At 45.1% G+C, this 22,801-nt stretch overlaps 1 protein-coding gene across 1 annotated transcript; it reads right to left on the bottom strand.

Annotated features, from left to right (window-relative positions):
* Positions 1–576: 576 nt before the first annotated feature.
* ADAM28 (ADAM metallopeptidase domain 28) lies at positions 577–22,556 on the bottom strand. The gene is made up of 24 exons (XM_033081076.1): positions 22,551–22,556; positions 22,353–22,436; positions 20,915–20,991; positions 18,471–18,549; positions 16,298–16,374; positions 15,186–15,381; positions 14,675–14,737; positions 14,011–14,082; positions 13,090–13,259; positions 11,950–12,034; positions 11,272–11,402; positions 10,759–10,936; positions 9,580–9,669; positions 8,636–8,831; positions 7,806–7,908; positions 7,213–7,369; positions 6,289–6,369; positions 5,740–5,818; positions 4,764–4,854; positions 4,321–4,420; positions 2,685–2,747; positions 2,397–2,474; positions 1,012–1,074; positions 577–932 (listed from the first exon to the last, which is right to left on the bottom strand). The coding sequence occupies exons 1-24, from the start codon at positions 22,554–22,556 to the stop codon at positions 900–902; spliced, it is 2,352 nt and encodes a 783-aa protein (XP_032936967.1). The 3' UTR covers positions 577–899.
* Between the last annotated feature and the right edge of the window lie 245 nt (positions 22,557–22,801).

The raw sequence follows: 22,801 nt of genomic DNA, 5'->3' as shown, positions 1-22,801 counted from the left end.
CTGCTCAAACTGGGCACTGGAATTCCTGCACATCCTGAGGAATGGCATCCTCAGCAGGGAACTGAAGGATTGTGGAGAGAATCCAGCCCAAGGGATCTTCCCAGGACTAGGATTGTGGAGAGAATCCAAAAGATCTTTCCAGGACCAGGATTAAGGAGAGAATCCAAAGGATCTTCCCAGGACCAGGATTGTGGAGAGGATTCAGCCCAAAGGATCTTCCCAGGACCAGGATTGTGGAGAGAATCCAAAGATCTTCCCAGAACCAAACTGTGGAAAGAATCCAAAGGATCTTCCCAGGACCAGGATTGTGGAGAGAATCCAAAGGATCTTCCCAGGACCAGGATTGTGGAGAGAATCCAAAGGATCTTCCCAGGACCACTCCCAGAGTTGTTGTTACTTATTCCAAGTCCAGCTCAGACCCTGAGGACACAACTGCTCTCCCCAGAGCAGGAAGGGTTTGTTTTTCTCCAGGATTTGCACATGAAGGAGAAATCCTCGTGCTGCTGAGGGCAGAGAGGGCTGGAAAAAATCCAGAAATGGAGCCAAAAAAATAAAAAAAATAAAACCACGAAAGTTTTCAATTCCCAAACCTGCAGCAGCCACACTGGTCCCAGAGGAGCAGAGGAGGAGCAGCCTCATCCCACAGCAGCTTTTGTGACTTACTCCCAGTTTACACCTCAGTGCAAGTGGTGACTCTGCTCTGCTTCCCTCGGACAGCAGCTCAATGTCACCACCAGAGCTCCTCCCTGCTGAAATCCCAAATCTTTCCAAGCAGCTCTCAGTCAGTTCTCAAGAGAAGAGGGACATGGGCTGGGGTGCCTTTGCCAAAAGTGGAGGAATCGAGGGAAAAATTGTCCCTGGAAACTTCGGGTGTCTCACCCAGCTGTGCTTGGGAAGCCTCAGACTCTGGGGTTCATCGGGGGCTTCAGAGCCTGCAGGGAAAGGAGCAGTTAAATCCCAGCAGTTCCAGGAATCCCATCCACAGGGAATTGTCATTTCCAGTGGAATTACCTGCGGGGGAGGCGGGGGTTTGCCTTTGGGAACGGGCACGGGAGGAGCTCTTCTCTCTGGAGCCTGGAACAAAGCGGGGTTTAAATGTCACTGGGATTGTCTGAGTGGCTGCAGAACCTCCCAGACACCCTCAGAACCTTCCAGACATCCCCAGAACCCCCCCAGACATCCTCAAAACCTCCCCAGACACCCTCAAAACTTCTCCAGACATCCTCAAACATTCCTAGGCATCCTCAGAACCTCCCAGACACCCTGAGAACCTCCCCAGGCAGCCACAGAACCTCCCAGACATCCCCAGAACCTCCCCAGACAACCTCAGAACCTCCCCAGACATCCTCAAAACCTCCCCAGACACCCCCAGAACCTCCCAGACATCCTCAAAACCTCCCCAGATACCCCCAGAACTTCTCCAGACATCCTCAGAACCTCCCCAGGCACCCTCAGAACCTCCCAGACATCCTCAGAACCTTCCCAGAACCTCCCTAGACATCCTCAAAACCTCCCCAGACACCCTCAGAACTTCTCCAGATATCCTCAAACATCCTCAGGCACCATCAGAACCTCCCAGACATCCTCAGAACCTCCCCAGGCACCAGCAGAACCTCCCCAGGCACCCTCAGAACCTCCCAGACATCCCCAGAACCTCCCCAGAAATCCCCAGAACCTCCCCAGCCCCCCCATCCTGCAGCATTTTCCTACTGGGAATGCTGCAGGTGGAGAGGAATCATCTGTCCATGTGTGCAAGGGGGCAACAAAATACAAACACAAAGGGTCCAGGTGTGTTTCAGAAGACACTCAGCTATTCCCAATATTTAAATATCAATATCTGAGCTCACACGGTGGGATTTAAATGGTTTATAATTGATACAGGGGGATATTTTATATTTAATATATTTTATACTTTACATTTTACATTGTCCTGACCCCACCGGCAGCACCCCACAGTTGTGACACCAGAGTGAAATGGATTTTACAGCAAAGGAACAGGGAGCTCAGATGCTGAGATGGTGAATATTTGAGGCAGGTATTTTCTTTTAATTAGGATTTTTGGGTTTATTAATGAAAAATAAAATCATTCCTCCGGGTTCTTACAAATGTAAGACCCACTGCATCTCTGCCATACCTCCCAGGCACCTGCAGTTCAAAGTTACTCATTGTTTAAACGGTGTTTACACCTGAAATCCCTCCTGGTTTAAAATCCAGCTCCTGATGCCTTGGAGGACTCCCTGCTGATGAGGAATGTTTGTGCAGTTTGGGATTACACCGCCAAAAATGTGTGCTTTGAATGGCTGTGATTTTAAATTTTTACTTTAAATCGCAGTCAGAAACTGCAGATATTCATTGGAATGTGGTAAGGATGTTGGAATCTGCAGGATTGTACTCACAAACTTCTCCTGAGGGTGCAAAGAGTCAGGTTTGGTGACAGGAACGGGAGGTGGGGGACCTTTGGGCCTCAGGGCAGGCTGGAAAAAAACCAGAATATAAAACATTTTAACCCTCTGTGTGCGATATAAAACATTTTAACCCTCTGTGTGTGTATCCACGTGTTCCTGGGGAATGTGCAAGGTGGAGCTGGATATGAAAATGCTGAAAGGGATTTTGTGATCGGATTGTCCCCAGGGGTTTGTGATGCATTCCCAGCCATTCTCTGCGACATTCCCAGCAATACTCACACTGTGCCGCTGGGGTTTGTTCTCCTGGGGCGGAGGCACGGGAAGAACTTTCTTATCAATCACCTGCGAACACAGATCGGGTGGAGCCCTTATCGCACCTGGTTTACCTGTGCCTCACCTGCGAGTCCCTGCCCCACCCGGAGCCTCCCGTGCTGCGATCCCCAGGGCTGGAACTTCGGCAATGCGGGAATCTCCTGCTGGGATCTCCAGCATTGGCCTTTTGGAAATTTGGGAATCTCCTGCTGGATCCCCAGCACTGTCCCTTCAGAAATTTGGGAATCTCGTGCTGGGATCTCCAGTGTTGGCCTTTTGGAAATTTGGGAATCTTGTAGGGGCGTTCCTAACTCTGTCCCTTCAGAATTTTGGGAATCTCCTGCTGGGATCCTCAACACTGTCCCTTCAGCTTTTTTGGGACTCTCATGCTGGGATTCCCAGCTCTGTCCCTTCAGAATTTTTGGGAATCTCGTGCTGGGATTCCCAGCTCTGTCCCCTCAACATTTTGGGAATCTCGTGCTGGAATCTCCAGCGCTATCCCTCCTCCCAGTATTTTGGGAATCTTGTGCTGAGATTCCCAATGTTACCTGTTCAGAATTCTGGGAATCTCATGCTGGGATTCCCAGCTCTGTCCCTTCAGAATTTTGGGAATCTCCTGCTGGGATTCCCAGCTCTGTCCCTTCAGAATTTTGGGAATCTCGTGCTGGGATCTCCAGTGTTGGCCTTTTGGAAATTTGGGAATCTTGTGGTGGGGTTCCCAGCTCTGTCCCTTCAGAATTTTGGGAATCTCCTGCTGGGATCCCCAGCGCTGACTCTTCGGGAATTTGGAAATCTCCTGCTGGGATTCTCAACACTGTCCCTTCAGCTTTTTTGGGACTCTCATGCTGGGATTCCCAGCTCTGTCCCTTCAGAATTTTTGGGAATCTCGTGCTGGGATTCCCAGCTCTGTCCCCTCAACATTTTGGGAATCTCGTGCTGGAATCTCCAGCGCTATCCCTCCTCCCAGTATTTTGGGAATCTTGTGCTGAGATTCCCAATGTTACCTGTTCAGAATTCTGGGAATCTCATGCTGGGATTCCCAGCTCTGTCCCTTCAGAATTTTGGGAATCTCATGCTGGGATTCCCAGCTCTGTCCCTTCAGAATTTTGGGAATCTTCTGCTGGGATCTCCAGCGCTATCCCTCCTCCCAGTATTTTGGGAATCTTGTGCTGAGATTCCCAATGTTACCCCTTCAGAATTCTGGGAATCTCATGCTGGGGTTCCCAGCTCTGTCCCTTCAGCATTTTGGGAATCTCATGCTGGGGTTCTCAGCACCGTCCCTTCAGAATTTTTGGGAATCTCATGCTGGGATCTCCAACACTATCCCTCCTCCCAGTATTTTGGGAATCTTGCGCTGAGATTCCCAATGTTACCCCTTCAGAATTCTGGGAATCTCGTGCTGGGATCCCCAGCTCTGTCCCTTCAGAATTTTGGGAATCTCGTGCTGGGATTCCCAGCATAGTCCTTCCCCCCAGCATTTTGGGAATCTCATCCTGGGGTTCTCAGCATTGTCACCTCAGCATTTTTGGGAATCTGATGGAAGTGCAGCCCCCTTGGCTGATGGTTTGAGCCCTGGGGACAGTCCCCAGCTGTCCCTGCTCACCTTCTGGGCAGGTGGCACCAGCACAGGCTGCTCCCTGCAGCTCTGCTCCTGATCCACAAAGACCTGGTTGGTGGCTCCGGGTCCCCTCCTGGTCTGGGGGCTGTCAAAGAGTTCATGTCAAGGTCAATTTTAGTTAACTGAAGGAAAAAACCTCACAGCTGAATCCCTGCCTTACTCCTGCTGGTGTTTTGTTCCCATGTCCTTGATTTCTTTCTTCCCTTTATTCATTTGGGATTATTAAGGATTTATCAAGAGCTCCATTTTAATTCTTCCATCCCCTCCCAACCATGGGATTTCTGAAACACCTCCACAAATCTCATGGACCATCTTCCTTCCTTTCCAGAGTGTAATTCCCCCCACCCCCACTGCAAACTCTGCTTAAACCTCTGCAGGGATTGCCTGGCTTTGGTTTGTGGGATTTAGGTGGATGTGGGAGCGTTCACCTCTTGTGGAAGCCTCGGAAGCGGGTGAGCAGCACGGCTGCAACTGCAGTGACAACCAGGACAGCCAGCACCCCAGCAGCCACAGCAATGCCTGCAGGGACAGGGACAGAACTAAACACCAGGAATCACTGACAGCAGGGACAGAAAATATCCTTAAACACCAGGAATCACTGAGAGCAGGGACAGGAACAGAACTTAAACATCAGAGAATCACTGAGGGCAGGGACAGAAAATATCCTTAAACACCAGGAATCACTGAGGGAAGGGACAGAAAATATCCTTAATTATCCCAGAATCACTGAGAGCAGGGACAGGAACAGAATTAAACACCAGGAATCACTGAGAGCAGGGACAGGAAATATCCTTAAACACCAGGAATCACTGAGGGAAGGGACAGAAACAGAACTTAAACATCAGAGAATCACTGAGAGCTGGGACAGAAAATATCCTTAAATATCCCAGAATCACTGAGAGCAGGGACAGAAACAGGACTTGAACACCAGGAATCACTGAGAGCAGGGACAGAGAATATCCTTAAACACCAGGAATCACTGAGAGCAGGGACAGAAACATTTCCTAAAATCACTGAGGGCAGGGACAGAAACAGTTCCTAAACATCCCAGAATCACTGAGAGCTGGGACAGAAATAGAACTTAGAACATCCCATAAAAACTGAGAGTAGGACAGAAACAGTTCCTAAAATCACTGAGAGCAGGGACAGAAACAGAACTTAGAACATCCCAAAACCACTGAGAGTAGGACAGAAACAGCTCCTAAAATCACTGAGGGCAGGGACAGAAACAATCCTTAAATATCCCAGAATCAGTGAGAGCAGGGACAGAAACAGAACTTAAACACAGGAATCACTGAGAGCTGGGACAAACAGTTCCTAAAATACCAGGAATCACTGAGGGCAGGGACAGAAACATTCCCAAAGGAGCTGAGAGCAGGGACAGGTGCAAGGGGTGGCACTCACCAGTGAGGGCTGAGGAGCTGTCGCAGTTTGGGGGTGCCCACCCCTCCTCACACTGGCACTGCAGCTTGTGGTCACACACCTGGGGACACAAAGCAGGGACACCCTCAGTCAGTTTGGGGGTCAGGAAGTTTCTGGGTGAGGATGCTGAGAAGTTTTTTTTTAATCTCTCTGTTTATTTGGGCTAAAATTTAGCACAAAAGGTACAATTTTGGGTTATGGAGCTTTTGCTTCTGCAGTGAAAGCTTCACTAAAGAGTTAATCTGTTTATCTGAATGTCTCTGAAAGGTCAAATATGAGCAGAATTGTCTTCTCTAAACCAAAATAACCTAAAAGAGTTGTGATACCATGGGCTGTGTCCATCTCCAGGACAGAAATATTGATATTACATAGTTGAGATGTGTTTTCATTAAAATTGTTCAAGTTTCTGACTCCCCAAATTTGACAGATTTGTGTCAAGGACTTAAACACTGACTGCAAGGAGGTCTGAGGCTGATCTGCATAATTTCCTTGGGATTTGAAGGTGAGTAATATGAAATGCTGGTGTCTTACAGCGTGGCCAGAGCACTTGGCAGAGCAGTTGGTGGATCTGAAGACCTCCTCAACCTGGATACACTCCCCATGGCTGCACACCTGAAATGAGAGCAAACCACGGGGATTTGGAGCTTGCAGGACAGGCAGAGCTTGCATTTTATCCTGGGAGGGGATGGAGAGCAGCAGGAGACACAGAACCAGCTCTGGAAATCCCTCAGACCCCATCAGGAGTGGGAGGTGAGGGGTTAAGTTTCCTTTTGAGTGTGACAGAGATGTGCAGACACTCCAATACCTCACCCCTCCCTTCCAGGTGGGAATATTCAGGGAAGGGATTTGAAACAGCACCCAGTGATGAGAGACATCCATTGTGGAAATAATGAAATGTAATAACACATTAGTGATCTAACCCCTCACACACATCTTTGTGTCAGTAAAGGGAATAAGGCAGCAGCCAAACCTAAGGAAATGGGAATGGTGCCAGTTCCTGTTTGGGGTAAAAGCTGGGAAAACAGATCAGCAGAAGTTTGGGGTCCACCCATGTCGGATGGGAACCAAGAAAGCAGCCAGGATTTTTTTCTCAGGCTGTTTGAGCCTTGCTCTCAGGCTCCTCAAGGACAGAAACCCAAAACAAAAATTACAACACCTGCAGCCTACGTGACAAGTGTGTTGTACATGACACTCACGGAGTGGAGTGTGGTTTTCAAAAAGTGTTCCTTCTCTACCCAATGAACTTTCTTTAAATTATTTTCCACAATGTACACTATTTAAATCCATAACTCCCTTAAATAAATACTCTTTCTTGCTCCTGTATGAAAGCACCATGTTACTTGGAACCACATGCAGTAACACACCCAGTCCTCCCTGCTTAAAATGTAGGAGAGAATTACACAAACAAGACTGAAAGAGGGGGAAGAACACAGGAAAAAGTTACTCTCCACTCACCATGCCATTGCCACACTTGGTTCCATCCAGGATCATCCCTGTGTCCTGCTCTCCTGCACGGGGGAAACTCCCCTTGCAGGAGCTGAAGGACAGCAGGTTCCCATCCCGAGGCATCTCCCAACCTCCAGAGCAGTACAGCTTCCCACACATTCTGTCTCTGGAAGGAGAACAGGAGCTGTCACCATGAGGACAGGGCCCAGAAAAGCCCTCTGAGCTGCTCTGAATTCCAAGGAGATGGAATGGCTGCAGCAGGGAATGCTGGTGTGGGCAGGGGACAGGCTCTTAAATCTTATTAGAGAACACAAATCCATTCACAGAAATGAGCATTTAAACGATATTCCTTCACTTTTGAGATTCCCTCTCCCAAAACCCCTGCAGTTCTCTCTCACTCATCCTCCCCAGATCTCTGTGCCCACCTTTGCTCCCCCACCTCACAATTTAAATCCACTTTCCTTAGAAATTATTTCAGACAGAACAAGAAGGAACACAGACCTGTGCCACTCAAACAGGGCATTCCTGGCTTCTGTCTCCTACTTTGAGTAGGAATGGCCTCTCTTCCCAAATCCCAGCACATTCCATAGCCCAGTGCTTACTTTTTCTTGCACGGGAGGTGAGTGCCCTGCTCCTTCCTGCAGTATCCATAATAAGTCCCCCTCTCATTCGTGTGGTAGCAGGAGGCTGGGCCCTCTGTGGCCTCTGCAGGGGGAAAAGCAGCAGGGTGAGTTTGGGAGAGCTGGGAAAATTCCATCTCCTTCCTTAGCTTAGGAAATGGCCTTTCCCAACAAAGTGGGTGTGAAGGATTTTGTGGGAATGTTCACCTGGAGAAGGGAAGGACCCAGGGAGGGCTCAGAGCTCAGAGAGGGACTGGGGACAAGGATGGAGGGACAGGACACAGGGAATGGATTTCACTGCCACAGGGCAGGGATGGATGGGATGTTGGGATGGAATTCCCAGAGGAGCTGTGGCTGCCCCTGGATCCCTGGCAGTGTCCAAGCCAGGTTGGAGCAGCCTGGGACAGTGGGAGCTGTCCCTGCCCATGGCAGTGCGTGACACTGGATGGGATTTCAGTTCCCTTTCAGCCCAAACCATTGCTCAGTTCTAGAAAATGCTGCTTTCAGAAGCACCAGACGAGCCAAATTTGGCTGTTAATTTGAAGGACAGCAATTTCCTCTTCCCGTCTGGCCAAAACCACTTCCCCAGCTCCATTCCAGCTAATTCTGCAAAAGAGGAATGCACTCCCCACTTCCCATTTCTCTGGGAGCACAGAACCCCGACAGTGGGAAATACAAAAATCATTAATGCTATGGACTGGAGGTTTTTTTTTATGGATGGGCTGCTCCTGAGGATTTGGAGGTGCAGAATTCCCTGCCCTGTGTGTGCTGTGAGCAGGACAAGCTGATTTGGGCTTGCCCAGGGTACTCACGTGGCCCGAAGGCAGCTTTGCACTGGCTGTCACGGGTGGGACAGGTGCCCATGTAGCAATAGCCCTCCCCAAAGCTGCAGGGGTGCCCATTGACCCGGAATCGATCCTCAGGGCAGCTGGAGGAGCTCCCTGTGCACATCTCAGCCAGGTCACACTCGTGTTTCACCGCCCGGCACAGCGAGCCCGACTTCTTGTACTGAGAGAGGGAGAAAAAAATGTCACACTCAGCACCCAGCTCCTCCACACTGCCCAAAAACACCCAGCTGAGGGCTGGGACAGGCAGGGAAATCTCCTCCTCACTGCACCAGCTGGGTGAGGAGCAGCATCCATGTCTCACTTCATGTGTCAGCTCACGGGGTTTTGGCCTCTCCTGCCACTGCTTTTATTCCCAGGAGAAAAGGGCCAAGCAAGGGCTCATTTCTCCAGGCTGGTGGGGGACTGAGGGAGTTGGTGGTGATGGTTTGGGATGGGCTGGAGGGCAGTGACAGGACCTGAGGGAGCAGCTGGAGCTATGCAGGGGGGGTGTTAGGCTGGATTTTGGGAAAGGTTGGATTTTGGGAAAGGCTGGATTTTGGGAAAGGCTGGATTTTGGGAAAGGTTATTCCCCCAGAGGGTGCTGGGCACTGCCCAGGCTCCCGAGGGAATGGGCAGAGGCTGTCAGAGCTCCAGGAGAGTTTGGACACCACTCCAGGGATGCCCAGGGTGGGATTTTGGGGCCTGGGTTGGATCAGTGATCCCACATTTCCCTTCCAGGCCAGGACATTCCATGATCCCATGACAGTGCCCTTGGCAGAGCTGTTAAACACAGGCGAGCAGCTCTGGTGGGAGGTGAGCTCCTGCTTTATCCCAGCAGGAATGAGGAGCTGCAAAGGCAGGGTCTCACCTGGCTGTTTTTTACAGGAAAGGGTCTCACCTGGCAGTTTTTTACTGGGGAAGGGTCTTACCTGGCAGTTCTCACAGCACTCCCCATGTGCACAGGCAGCTCCTGAGCTCAGCTTGCAGCTCTCAGGGTCACAGCACTCGTTCGTGCACTCCTGGGACAGAAGCAGCAGTCAGGGCTGGGGACAGGGACACCAAACCTCTGTCCCTGGCTGGGATGGAAATCTGGGACCTGGCCTTGGCTTTTCTGGGAAGCACCTTCCCTAAAATCCCTGGGTTTGAGGTTGGAGCTCGGGGTTTGGGCTGAGCCCTGGGGATGGCTTTGTCCCACTCTCAGTTGCTCTGTCACCACCACCTGACAAACCAATGCTTCGTCTTTCCCAGCACTCAGCACATCCCCAGACAACCCAGATCAGCAGTTTGGTGACCACAATTTCTACTTCAGCAAGAACTGTGTCCCCACAAGGGACTGACAGAGAGCAGCTGCTGTGCAAACAAACAAATTAGCAAGCAAACTCCTTTGCCTTTCCCAGTGTCACAGGCTGCACTACAGGATGTGACCAAACAGCTGTGGCAGTGATCCTGATCTCTGTGGGATATCTGCTGTTCATGGCCAGCTGTTAAACCAGCTGGGGCAGTGTTCTTTATCTTCCCACAGCCCATCCTCCCTCCAGGAGATCTCTCCTGTCCATGGCCACTGAGTCCCAGGGCATGGCTGATAAAATTCCATCATCCCATGGGGAGATGCTCCAGCCAGGGGAGGAGCCAAGCATTTCCTACCCTGATCAAATCTGAGATTTGGAACATCAGAGCAGCCTTTCCCACTGGATCCCAGAGGAAAACCAGACCCTTCCACATCATCCCTGGAGCTCCAGAGGGAAACTGCACCTTGTCCAGGAGCACTGCTCCAGCTGAGCCACATCTGTCACTGCAGGAGGATGCAGCCACCATGGGATGGGACTGCTGCCAACACCCTGCCTGACTGACGGCTGTCAGCTTGGATTCTGACTCTGGCAGGGCTTGGGGTTGTTCTTTGGAATTCTGTATTTCTATTTTAATTTCCCTAGTAAAGAACTGTTATTCCTATTCCCATATCTTTGCCTGAGAGCCCCTTATGTTCAAAATGATAATAATTTGGAGGGAGGGGGTTTACATTCTCCATTTCAAAGAGAGGCTCCTGCCTTTCTCAGCAGACACCTGTCCTCCAAACCAGGACCCTCGGGGATTCCCTCATTGCCAGGTACCTCAGGAGTGCCACAATCACATTCCTCTCCCTTCTCCAGGAATCCATTCCCACAGGATGGAGGGGCAACGATGCTGCTCAGCTCTGGGATGTTGGTCAGGCACCTGGGCATGTCAGCCAGCATGAACTTCTCAAAGCTCTGCAGGCTGCAGGAGCTGAATTCCTTGGGAATCTTGGCGCTGTGTTGGGAAAACAGGAGGATTTATGGTGGGATTGGCACAAGCAAGGAGCAGAAACACGCTTTGGGAGAGAACTGGAACAGGTGACTGTCCTACAACTCTTGGGTGTTAACATTTTTCTAAATATACAGGCACTAAAATAGTTCTGGGTTGTGTTTTTTGTGAGATTTTTGTCTGGGAATATCTGACAATGACCTGGGATTTCATCCATTATTAAATTTTTTTAAATTAATTTGAATGGCATAATCTCACTGGACTAAACCACTGCCTCACTTTGGAAGCTGCCAGCTTGTCCAAACCCCATTTTCAGCCCCGTTTTTTCCCCCCAGCCCCACCTGACAGTGTCTGTCATGATGCAAACGTGGTCGCTGCACGAGCAGGCCTCGGTGTCGTGGCTCATGCCCAGGTTGTGCCCCATCTCGTGGGCCATGGTGGCTGCCACTGCAATCTCGTTCCTGTTGTGGTCCTGGGGAGCCAAGGAAAAGCTGTTTGTTATTTCCATTTGTGTTTTAGAGTAAGAAACAGAGAAAACAAAAAAATGACAATTTTTCTTCGAGGGGAATTATCCTCGTGATGCACGAGGGGTCACGTGTGCTCAATCCATCTGTGCATCTATTTGGATTATATTTTATTATTTAATAAATATATTTATAATATTAGATATTATGAAGGTTTTCTTTACCCCCTGCACTTTATTTGAAATAAAATCCCAGAATGGTTTAGGTTGGAGGGGACCTTAAATCCCATCCAGTTCCAGGGCTTGGACACCTCCCCCTATCCCAGATTTCTCCATGCCCTTGGACACTTCCAGGGCTCTGACTGGGAATTTTTACAGTCTAATATTGAACCAGAGAACTGAAAGTTCTACAACTGAAAAACTAAAAAACAAAAAAAAAAAATTTAAAAATTGGAACTTCTAAAACTGGAACCCAACAGTATTCACAAAGGGAATTCACTGCCAGAGAGAAAAATCATAGGAAAACCTTTAAAAATGAAATAAAAATGAATCAGACCTGAATAATACCTGCAGAGTATGAATCACTGCATATGGATTTGAGATAGGCCAGTCCAATTGTGGTTCCCTCGAAGTCCAGGCCTCTGGAAGGAAGCACAAAGGCACAGTGAGGTCAAGGCTGTGCTCAGCATGGGCTCTCAACTCAGGGATTTTTTCCAGACCAGGCTGGAGGTTTCATCCCCAGCTCCACAAGGAATCTCACATCTAATAAAATACTTAATTTTAAGATCTCTATGAATCAAAAAAACAAATGAAGTGCTTTTCATTTTAATATTTGCTTAACAGAAAAGTGAGGTCACTGCTGGTTTAATTTGGCATTTCCCACATTTTTGGGGAAATTTAATTCATCATTTCCCTGTTAAACTTCCTGTTATGACTCTTTAAGTTGTCAGACTTTGCTGCAGTCCCCAGGACACTTGAATTCTGTGAGCAAAACCAGAAGAGGAGTCTCAGATAAGGGAAAAGATCCCATGCCCTGTTTTTGCAGGATTTGGCTGGAAAGGTTGGGTGCTGTGGCCTGGTAGGAATTTATTTGTGCTCTATGACAAAAAAAAAAAAGAGAGCTTGGATTAATTTTTTTTCCCTGGAATTGGTACAAGCCTGTCTTGGAATGAGTCAAATCCAGGTCAGGATTGTGACACTGGTGACAAATTTTAAGGAATAAAAAGAGCCTGGAATGTGTTTGGTGAGCAATTTTTAAGGAAGAAAAAATGCCTTGAATTAGTTTGGTGAGTGGCTTTTATGGAACAAAAAGTGCCTGGAGTAATTTTTAAGGAATAAAAATGGCTTGAATGTTTGGTGAGCGATTTTTACAGAATGAAATGGGAATAAAATAAATAATAATGAAGAATAAAGGGGAGGGGAGGGGAGGGGAGAGGAGGGGAGGGGAGGGGAGGGGAGGGGAAGGGAAGGGAAGGGAAGGGAAGGGAAGGGAAGGGAAGGGAAGGGAAGGGAAGGGAAGGGAAGGGAAGGGAAGGGAAGGGAAGGGAAGGGAAGGGAAGGGAAGGGAAGGGAAGGGAAGGGAAGGGAAGGGAAGGGAAGGGAAGGGAAGGGAAGGGAAGGGAAGGGAAGGGAAGGGAAGGGAAGGGAAGGGAAGGGAAGGGAAGGGAAGGGAAGGGAAGGGAAGGGAAGGACCCACGTGATGAGCTGAGCGTTGTCGTTCCTTTTCCTCTTGAGCAGCTCGTCCCGGCGCCACTTGGAGAAGGTGTCCAGGGTGAACCCCGCGCTCCTGCTCACCGGCCTCTTGTCCCCATCTGTCCACACCTCCAGGCCCACCAGAGCCACGTGGGTGTGGATGGATTTATAGACCTGCAGCAGGGAATTCATTAATTACGAGTCAATTAAAAATTAATAAAAATTAAGCAGCGCCTTGGGTACTTGGGTCACTTTTCTGCTCCAATATCCACTCCAGACTTAACAAAGCTTTTCCAAGCTCTGAATTGCAAAAAAATTCTGACCAAATAAACCAGGAAATCTGATTTCCCACCACATTTCAAACAGCTTTTAAATAGGTTAAAAATGCTTGGAAATTCCAGCAATTTTGGGAGAAATTTGACTTGCCAAAGAAATCAAGAATCAATTTATTCTTTTTGAAACAATCATTCACTTGATGAGTGATTAGAAAATATCTTAAAGTATTGGCAGAAATATTTAAAGTATGAGTATAAATAATTAAAGTAGGAGTAGAAATAATTCTTATTAAAAATCTCCTATCTGAAGGCAAAGAACAGGAGAATAAATTGAGTTATGAAGTTGAGTTTTCATTCATCCCTACATGTCATAAAGAAAATCTATTATGTTTACAATAGAAATATAAATCACTTGGATTTCAATGGTCTTCAAGAGAAAAAGAAATAGAAATAACTTGAATTTCAACAACTTTAAATAGAAAAAAATTATAAATTTTTATTTCAATCATTTTCAATAGAAAAAAAATAGAAATCACATGAGTTTCAACAGTTTTAAATAGAAAAAATCATAAATCATTTGGATTTCAATAATTTTTAATAGAAAAAAATTATAAACCACTTGGGTTTCATTGCCACTTGTTTGTTCTCACCGTGTTGATGTAGTTGACTATTCCAAATATCCTTTGTCTTATTTTTCTAACATCTTCATCGTATTTCTTGTACTGAAAAGGCAAATACAGCGTGTCAGGAAAAGGAGAGGGAAAAGGAATTTATCAGGAAATAAAGGTTGGTTTGCAAACCATGCCATGATAAAAAAATCATAGTTTATATTAAAAATAATGTTTGATGTAGGATTTTATCAGATATTGGGTTGCAATATCAGCCCCTTCCAAAATGTGAATTTTTGTGTTGGGTGCAGAGAAGGAGTTGGGTTCAATGATCCATGGGGGTCCCATCCAGCTCAGGATTATCCCTTCCAAATCAGGATATTCCAAATCAGGATATTCCAAATCAGGATAATCCCTTCAAATCAGGATATTCCAAATCAGGATTATCCCTTCAAATCAGAATATTCCAACTCAGGATTATCCCTTCCAAATCAGGATATTCCCTTCAATTCAGGATATTTCAACAGGACAAGCACTGCAAGGTCTTTTCTGAATTCTTGCAATCTCCAGGAGGGAATTTTAAATGAAATCCCCTTTAGAAATCCCATTTCTCAGCAGTAACCTCACAGCTCTTGTAGGAGCCCAGGAACACAAACTGGGACACCCTGGAGCTGATCAAACACAAAATAAAAATTCCAAAACTCACCAAAGCGTTGTCTGCAACGATGTAGAGCTCCAGGTACTTCTTTGCTTTCAGGTAAGCTTTCATCTAAAGGAATCATTTATTTAAAATTACTTTTAATATTTTTCCAGCCCAAACTCTGCAGCTTCAAAGTTGTTTATTAATTATTGAGGGGATTTCTTTGGCCAAGTCATTCAGAAGGGATTGGTTTGGGTTTAAATGAGGAGAAATACACTGGATATTTAAATTTCTATTCATTTATGGAAGGTAAAACAGATATTAATGGGTATTTAGGTGTTAAAGCTGCACTGGGCATCCAACAACCTGTTAAAGGCAGGAGGTGACTCTGAAATCTCAGATCTGGAAGATTTTGTTTGGATTTTTAAGATCTGAGCCCACTTCCCTGTGTTTAAACAGCTTTGTGGAGCTGCCACCAGACCAAGTGGGATTTGTGCTATTTAGAGTTTCCCAATGGCCACAAATCCACTTTTTAAATTTTTTTTATTTTTATTTTTTTGATGGGACAAAGTCTTACCTCAGGGCTGTTGCTGGATTTGAAGATGTCCTTGGTGGGGTCGCTGGAGTCCTGCTCCCAGGAGTTGTTGACCAGCCCACAGGTGTAGATGGGCTCTTCTTTCAGAGCCTCGAATTTGTAAACCGCGTGTTCCTCCCTGTCCGAGGCTCCCAGGGGCTCAATCAGGAACTTCTGCCCACGGCTCTCAAAGTAACCACTAAAAAAATGGGTTGGAATGTGAGATTTTGGATCATTTACAGAGCCTTGGCAGCGTGCAGCACTGTAGAAGCAGGAATTGGTTAATTAGTGAGTAAATTGGAATATTTGGGTGCTGTCAGTCAAAGTGAAGCTGGGTTAGGAATTAATGTGATTGAAATTTTAGGGGTTTGTGCTGACAGAAGTGGTTGAAAAGTGGATTTCATTCCAGCAGGAAATTCAAAGATGTTTTCATCCTGGTTTGAGGTGAAAAGCTGAAATATTGTCAGGAACTAAGAGTAACTCTTTTTCTCCCTTCTCCCTCTGTTTTCCTTTGGGAAGCAAGTTTCCAAATCCTGAATAAAAGTTCACATGACTTCTTTCCATCCTGATTCTTTCCTGTTGGTGCTGCCTGGAAAGGCTGAGCTGGAACACAGACTGAACAGGGATAAAATAGGAATTTATTGAAAGAGTAAAATAGGAATTTATTGAAAGGATAAAATAGGCATTTATTGAAAGGATAAAATTGGAATTTATTGCAAGGATTCACCTTGGGCAGGGCAAGAGCCTGGATGGGGTCATACCCAAATCAAATCCAAGATGGATCCTGAGTTTTACACTTTTATAAGTTTTGATTCATTTATATATTGGGATTAATTATCCAACCACATCCCCAGGCTGTGAAGTCTCAACCCCTTCCCTTGGCCATTGTTTATGATTTTTGGGTACCAGTTGTCCTTGATTCTCCAACTAGAACGGAATTGTTTTGTTTAACTCCCCTTTGAAAAGAACTTACTAACACCTAACTAACACCTATCAGGAAGTTTTAGAGTTACACACCAAGCAGCAGAGATTCTGAAAAATATAAAAGCCAAAACCCCAGGCATCACTGGGACATTTATCCCAGAATTCTGCTCTTGGCACCACCCCTGTCTCACCTGAGCCCTGCACAGGTGCTGATGCTCGCCACAGAATCAGCATCTCCCTCCACGTGGCCTCCATAGTAACAATGATCCTGGAGAGTAAAAAAAAAATCCAATCTCAGGTCAGGGTGTCCATGGACTCCATTGGAGCCAGAGATTTCACAAAACCAAATTAAACTATCTGCAAATTACAATAAACTGCGCTACTCCAGGTTGTCTCAACTAATCTCCCATTAGGAGACGCTTAAAAGGAATTTTTAAAGTTCATCAGTGTTTCCAGGTTTGCTGTGGACGCATTTTTTTTATCCTTCAACACACAAATTGTGATAAAAGCCAACAATTCTGGGCTTTGGTCAATGCACAGCACAGAAAAATAAGGATATTCCCACTCCCTGCTCCAAATTAAGCACAGACTGCTGGGTTCTGCTCAATTAAAGTCCATACCAAGTGGTTTCCTTGAGCCAAAATTTCAAGGGAAGCCTCTTTAATTAGCCAACAAATAAATGCATTGATTTCAGTGAGATTAAAATACAGGTATTACATTAAACATGGGTAGGGGAAACAGTTTGGGGACTTAATGGCTTAAGGATTTAAGGTTTCTGTTTCTGTGCTCAAAGAAACTTCAAAGTCACTGAGGAGTTGTGGAAAATTTTACCCCCAGGGTTTTCCTGAATGGAATTCTTAAGAATCTGTACCCAAACCTTCATTCCCTGTGCCTTTTGTTTTCTTGTGGATTTTGGTTTAATTTTATCATGTTTTCCACCATGAAATGCCAACTTTGTTACAGGGAAAACAGACATCCACAAAGGAAAAGTTGCTAGGGAAAAGTGAAGGATTTATCTCCATCCTTTGGGGGATACAGGAGGAAAAACTCCTGATCTCAATCCAATATCCCCAGGGTAGGAATTCCCTGTTCAGCACAGGTAGGGCTGTTCAAGTTTGTCTTTATTCAGGTTTTTGACAGGATTCATTCAGGGAGTGGAAATAATTGGAGCAATCAGAAAAAACCAACCAACCAACCAACCAACCAACCAACCAACCAACCAACCAACCAACCAACCAACCCCAAAAATAACCAACCCAGAGTTATTTATGCACATTTATTTCATTCAGAATCCTCCTAATTGCTCCTAACTAATAAAATTTAGCTTCAAATTCCAGATTGTGTTGTTAAAACACATCTTGTGAGCTTGGAGGAGAACTTCAGGTGGGAGCTTTGGGGAACATCAGCACACAGTGAGTTTAAAAAATCCCTTCTGCAGCAAATCCTGTTTGTCTGCAGGTGCAGAACCCATTTGTCAGGGCTCAGAGGAGGCAGCTGGGCTCAGCTGCACAGAGCGTGGCTGGAAATGTGATCCGGGAGGAAATGGGGATTTATCAGCTCAGGATCTCCCTGGGACCAAACCAAGTCACGGGGCTGGGCACGAGGAGCAAAGTCTGCCCGGAAAATCGGGAGCTTGAAAGCTTTGGGATGGCCCTGGCTCGACAAAAAGCTGGAATTCGACCCAGAAATTGTTCAGCAGACACTGGGGCGGTGCCTTCCTGGAAGCCAAACCCTGGAGCTGAGTCCCAGCAGGCACAAGGGACAATCCCAACGTCCCCATCCCTCCAGAGCCACCCTGAATGGCTTCAGACCTGGATATCAAACCTGGGTTTTAAACCTGAATATGAAACCTGGAATTCAAACCTGGGTTTCAAACCTGAAATTCGAACCTGGATTTCGAACCTGGATTTCAAACCTGGGTTTCAAACCTGGAATTCAAATTTGGGCTTCAAACCTGGAATTCAAACTTGGATTTCAAACCTGAATTTCAAACCTGGGTTTCAAATCTGGGTTTCAAACTTGGATTTCAAACCTGGGTTTCAAATCTGGGTTTCAAACCTGAAATTCAAACCTGGATTTCAAACCTGGGTTTTAAACCAGGATATCAAACCTGGGTTTCAAACCTGGATTTTAAACCTGGGTTTTAAACCTGAATTTCAAACCTGGATTTCAAACCTGGGCTTCAAACCTGTATTTCATACCTAGGTTTCAAACCTGGGTTTCAAACCTGGATATCCAACCTGCATTTCAAACCTGCATTTCAAACCTTTCCTTGCTCTCTCACATCCCCCATTATTTCCCACATCCATCAGTCTCATGGGAAGTCAAGGCTGGAAGCAAAAGTGAAATCCCTTCCTGTCCTACCTGGACATGAGGAGTTGTTGTTATTTGTCGGCCATCAGCAGAATAAAGAGTTTCAGAATAATCCCCAGCAAGGAGATCCCTGCAAGGAGCCAAGCACAGTCATTATTCCAAGGAAATTGCTGCCATGTAGAAAGGAGGTGATGACACAGCACGCTGGGTATGTGGGGAATTCAAACAATTACTCAGGGTATTCTTAGTATCGGAGAAACTCGGAAGCCAAAGCGGCAGGGAGGGGAATTCTGCTTGCTCATAATCCTTGCTCAAACAAAAAGACTTTCCTAAAAGAAGAAAGCAATTAAAGTCTGCTGATTTCATTGGGATGAGCTCATCTCCTGGCAGAGCTGGATACAAAAGTGCAATTACATAATGATTTTTTTTTTTTGGTCCTTTTTTATGTGGCTTTCTTTTTTTGGTCCCTGGTGGTATTTACCAGGACCAGAGAGTGCTAACATTTAGCAGTGTCTCAGATGAGTTAAACAAGAATCTTTATTTCATGCAAAGGGTGGTGAGGCAGGATTCTCTCAGAACAAAGCCATATTTATAGGTTCAGGGGGGATTCAAACTACAACCAATAAAAGTTTATACAAAGAACAGCATCCAATCTAAGTGAGAAGTTCTAAAGGTGAACTGACCAATTACACAAACTAATTTCTAACCAATTCTCTTCCCAGGTGTTAGAGAGTGACCAAATTCGTGAGGAATTTATTTAATACCTTTAATACCTTATCTATGATAGCAAGTTGCAGGGGCCAGGGGAAGATGGCTTTGGAGGAATTGTATCATCCACATTTTTACATCTTCCTAAAAGCAGCACACCTGCAGTGACTCCTCTCCCACTGCCACCATCCCAATTCTCTTCAAAGACCAGGATTCAGCACAACACCATTTCCTTCTCCCCACTCCAAATATTTGGATTAGATTAAAACAGGGGCAAGCAGTTAATTAGAGTCTGTATTTAACATGAATTGATTATGGCACTGCTGTGTTTGCACAGCCTCTGGAAATGCACCCACTAACCCAGACTTGCTGGAACGCGTGTTAATGTTCTGCTGGAGCCAGACTTTGCATTTCCAGGAAGATTTTGTCACTGCCAGGTTATATTTAGTTACTCCAGGTTCAAATAGTGCTAAGGTAAATATCTGTTATCAGTTCAACTATTTCTCTGTTTCTCTACCTATCTATTTCTCTATTTATCATTTATCTATCTCTATATCTACCTATAAAATAGGGACACAATATAGAAATAAAATATAAAATAAAATAGGAATATAAAATAAAATATTAATATACAAGAAATATTAAACAAAATATAAAATACAGAACCACAGAATGATTAAGGTTGCAAAACACCTCCAAGGTCATAGAGTCTGTCCTAAAATCATGGAATGGTTATATTTGGTTATTCCAGGTTCAAATAGTGCTAAGGTAAATATCTGTTATCAGTTCAACTATTTCTCTATTTCTCTACCTATCTATTTCTCTATTTATCATTTATCTATCTCTATATCTACCTATAAAATAGGGATAAAATATAGAAATAAAATATAAATATGAAATAAATATATAAAAATGAAATAAATATTTATATATAAAATAAATATATAAAGATAAAATAAAATATTAATATAAAATAAATATTAAATAAAATATAAAACACAGAACCACAGAATTATTAAGGTTGCAAAACACCTCCAAGGTCATCAAGTCTGTCCTAAAATCATGGAATGGTTATATTTGGTTACTCCAGGTTCAAATAGTGCTAAGGTAAATATCTGTTATCAGTTCAACTATTTCTCTATCTATCTATTTCTCTATTTATCATTTATCTATCTCTCTATCTACCTATATATATAAATAGGAAATAAATATTTAAATATAAAATAAATATATAAATAGAAAATTTCAAGGGAAGGCTCTTTAATTAGCCAACAATTAAATGCATTAATTTCAGTGAGAATAAAATACAGGTATTATATTAAACATGGGTAGGGGAAACAGTTTTGGGACTTAATTGGCTTTAGGATTTAAGGTTTCTGTTTCTGTGCTCAAAGAAACTTCAAAGTCACTGAGGGGTTGTGAAAAATTTTACTTGTGTAAGTCTGCTGTTTATTTTTATTTTAGGTCTTTTAATTTTAGCATTTTGGTTTTTATTTCTTTTTTTTCTCCTCATTTTAGTATAGTTCATGTTTTAGCAACCTTGAAGGGTCTTAAAACAAGTTATAGAAAACTTTTCAAAGTTGCTTCCTCTTTGTACTTGTTATAAACATGGTTCTAAACTAAGGAACACACAAGAACAGTTAAACAGAGAAAAGCATTTAAACAGCAAAATAGGAACAACAATAATTAACTACAGTTTGGCTGGTGCCCACAATTTGAACAATTCGTTTAGACATGTCCAAGGCCCAGACTTGTTTAATTTTACTGCAGAGCTGAGCTGAACCCACCGATTTTTCTGGAGCTGCAGCACCACTTCCTCTCCGTTGGCTTTGATCCCGTACCTCACTGAGTCCTCGTATTTGCTCTGCAAACAGATTCAAGTGTCAGAAAAAGCTCTGCTGCAGCTCCTGGCCTCAGCAGTGGTGCTTTTGGAACACCAGCTGTGGTTTTTTCCTCCTCTTCTCACCAAATACAAGGATGCTGGCAGGAGCAGGATAAGCAGGAGGTCGCTGTGTTTGAGGGGTTTTAATGAGAGGAGCAAACTGGACTTTGCAAATTCATTTTTACCGCCATAAACACAAATCCTGCACGCTTGGGGAAGGGCTGAGGGGATGTTTGGGTTCAGACACTTCCAGAACACCCTCTGGAATTGCACAGACCATGGCTGCTTTAATTATTGGTTTAATTTCATCCCAGTGAAAGTGTCCACAAGTTATTAAAACTCTGAGGAATCTCAAACCCCACATCTGTGCAGAGACACAAGTTGAGAAGGGCCTGAGGGATTTTTTGCACACCGAGCTCAGCTCCTGTGCCCTGAACACATCACTTCTCTTTTAATTATTGGTTTTAATTATTGGTCTTAATTATTGTTTTTAATTATTGGCTTCATTTAATCCCAGTTAAAGTATCCACAGGTTATTAAACTTCTGAGGAGTCTCAAACCCCACATCTGTGCAGAGACACAAGTTGAGAAGAGCCTGAGGGATTCTCTGCACACCAAGCTCAGCTCCTGTCCCCTGGACACATCACTTCTCTTTTAATGATTGATTTTGATTATTGGTTTCATTTAATCCCAGTGAAAGTATCCACAGGTTATTAAAACTCTGAGGAGTATCAAACCCCACATCTGTGCAGAGACACAAGTTGAGAAGGGCCTGAGGGATTCTCTGCACACCGAGCTCAGCTCCTGTGCCCTGAACACATCACTTCTCTTTTAATTATTGGTTTTAATTATTGGTCTTAATTATTGGTTTTAATTATTGGTTTAATTTCATCCCAGTTAAAGTATCCACAGGTCATCAAAACTCTGAGGAGTCTCAAACCCCACATCTGTGCAGAGACACAAGTTGAGAAGGGCCTGAGGGATTCTCTGCACACCGAGCTCAGCTCCTGTGCCCTGAACACATCACTTCTCTTTTAATTATTGGTTTTAATTATTGGTTTCATTTAATCCCAGTTAAAGTATCCACAGGTCATCAAAACTCTGAGGAGTCTCAAACCCCACATCTGTGCAGAGACACAAGCTGAGCAGAGTCTGAGGGATTCTCTGCACACCAAGCTCAGCTCCTGTGCCCTGAACACATCCCTTCTCCACATTTTTAATTTTGGGAGAGCAAATGTTTGCCCAAATTCTCTTAGCCTTGAAACCCAAGCCCCAGAAATTCTTGCCCATGTCTCAGAATCACCCAGGAAATGACACCAGGAGCTGCTGATCTCCTTTCCTACCTCCGAGCTTGCTCCCGCGCTTCTCCTGTGCACTGCGTGCAGTTTGTGCGGATAAACGATTTCATACTGCTCAGCTCCAGGGAACTTCCCTCTGCTGCTCCCTGGGCATTGATAAAAACACAATTTTAATTGATGAAACACCCAATTTCATGGCTGGTCAGGTGATTCTTTTGGGTTCTTGCAGCTCCTCTGCTTTGCCTCCATCGTGTGACCCAACACCAGAGGTTTCCACAAGCCTGGATTTTGGAGGAGTTGCCCTCCCTGGTGACCTCCAGGTGTCCAAACATTTCCTGCAATTCCCTTTGTGTTTCCTCCCCCAGCTCTGAGCAGTTCAAGTCCCAACAGGCCAGCCCAGCTGCTTTTGCCTCTGCATTTTCCAGTGACACGAATTAATGGATTTGGGTTTGTGGCGTGAGCGATCTCCAAACCTTATCACGTGTCAGACAGGC

This window comes from Catharus ustulatus, chromosome 27 (genome assembly GCF_009819885.2).
Source record: "Catharus ustulatus isolate bCatUst1 chromosome 27, bCatUst1.pri.v2, whole genome shotgun sequence".
NCBI classification, from domain to species: domain Eukaryota; kingdom Metazoa; phylum Chordata; class Aves; order Passeriformes; family Turdidae; genus Catharus; species Catharus ustulatus.
Note: the sequence above shows the minus strand (reverse complement) of the source record. Positions and strands in the feature narration are given on the sequence as shown.

Excerpts from the sequence above, each read along its gene's own strand:
- ADAM28 (XM_033081076.1), bottom strand. Across the intron at positions 13,260-14,010 it reads TAGTCAACTACATCAACACG|GTCTATAAATCCATCCACAC; the intron begins GTGAGAACAAAC and ends TCCCTGCTGCAG. Across the intron at positions 6,370-7,212 it reads CCAAGTGTGGCAATGGCATG|GTGTGCAGCCATGGGGAGTG; the intron begins GTGAGTGGAGAG and ends CTCTCATTTCAG.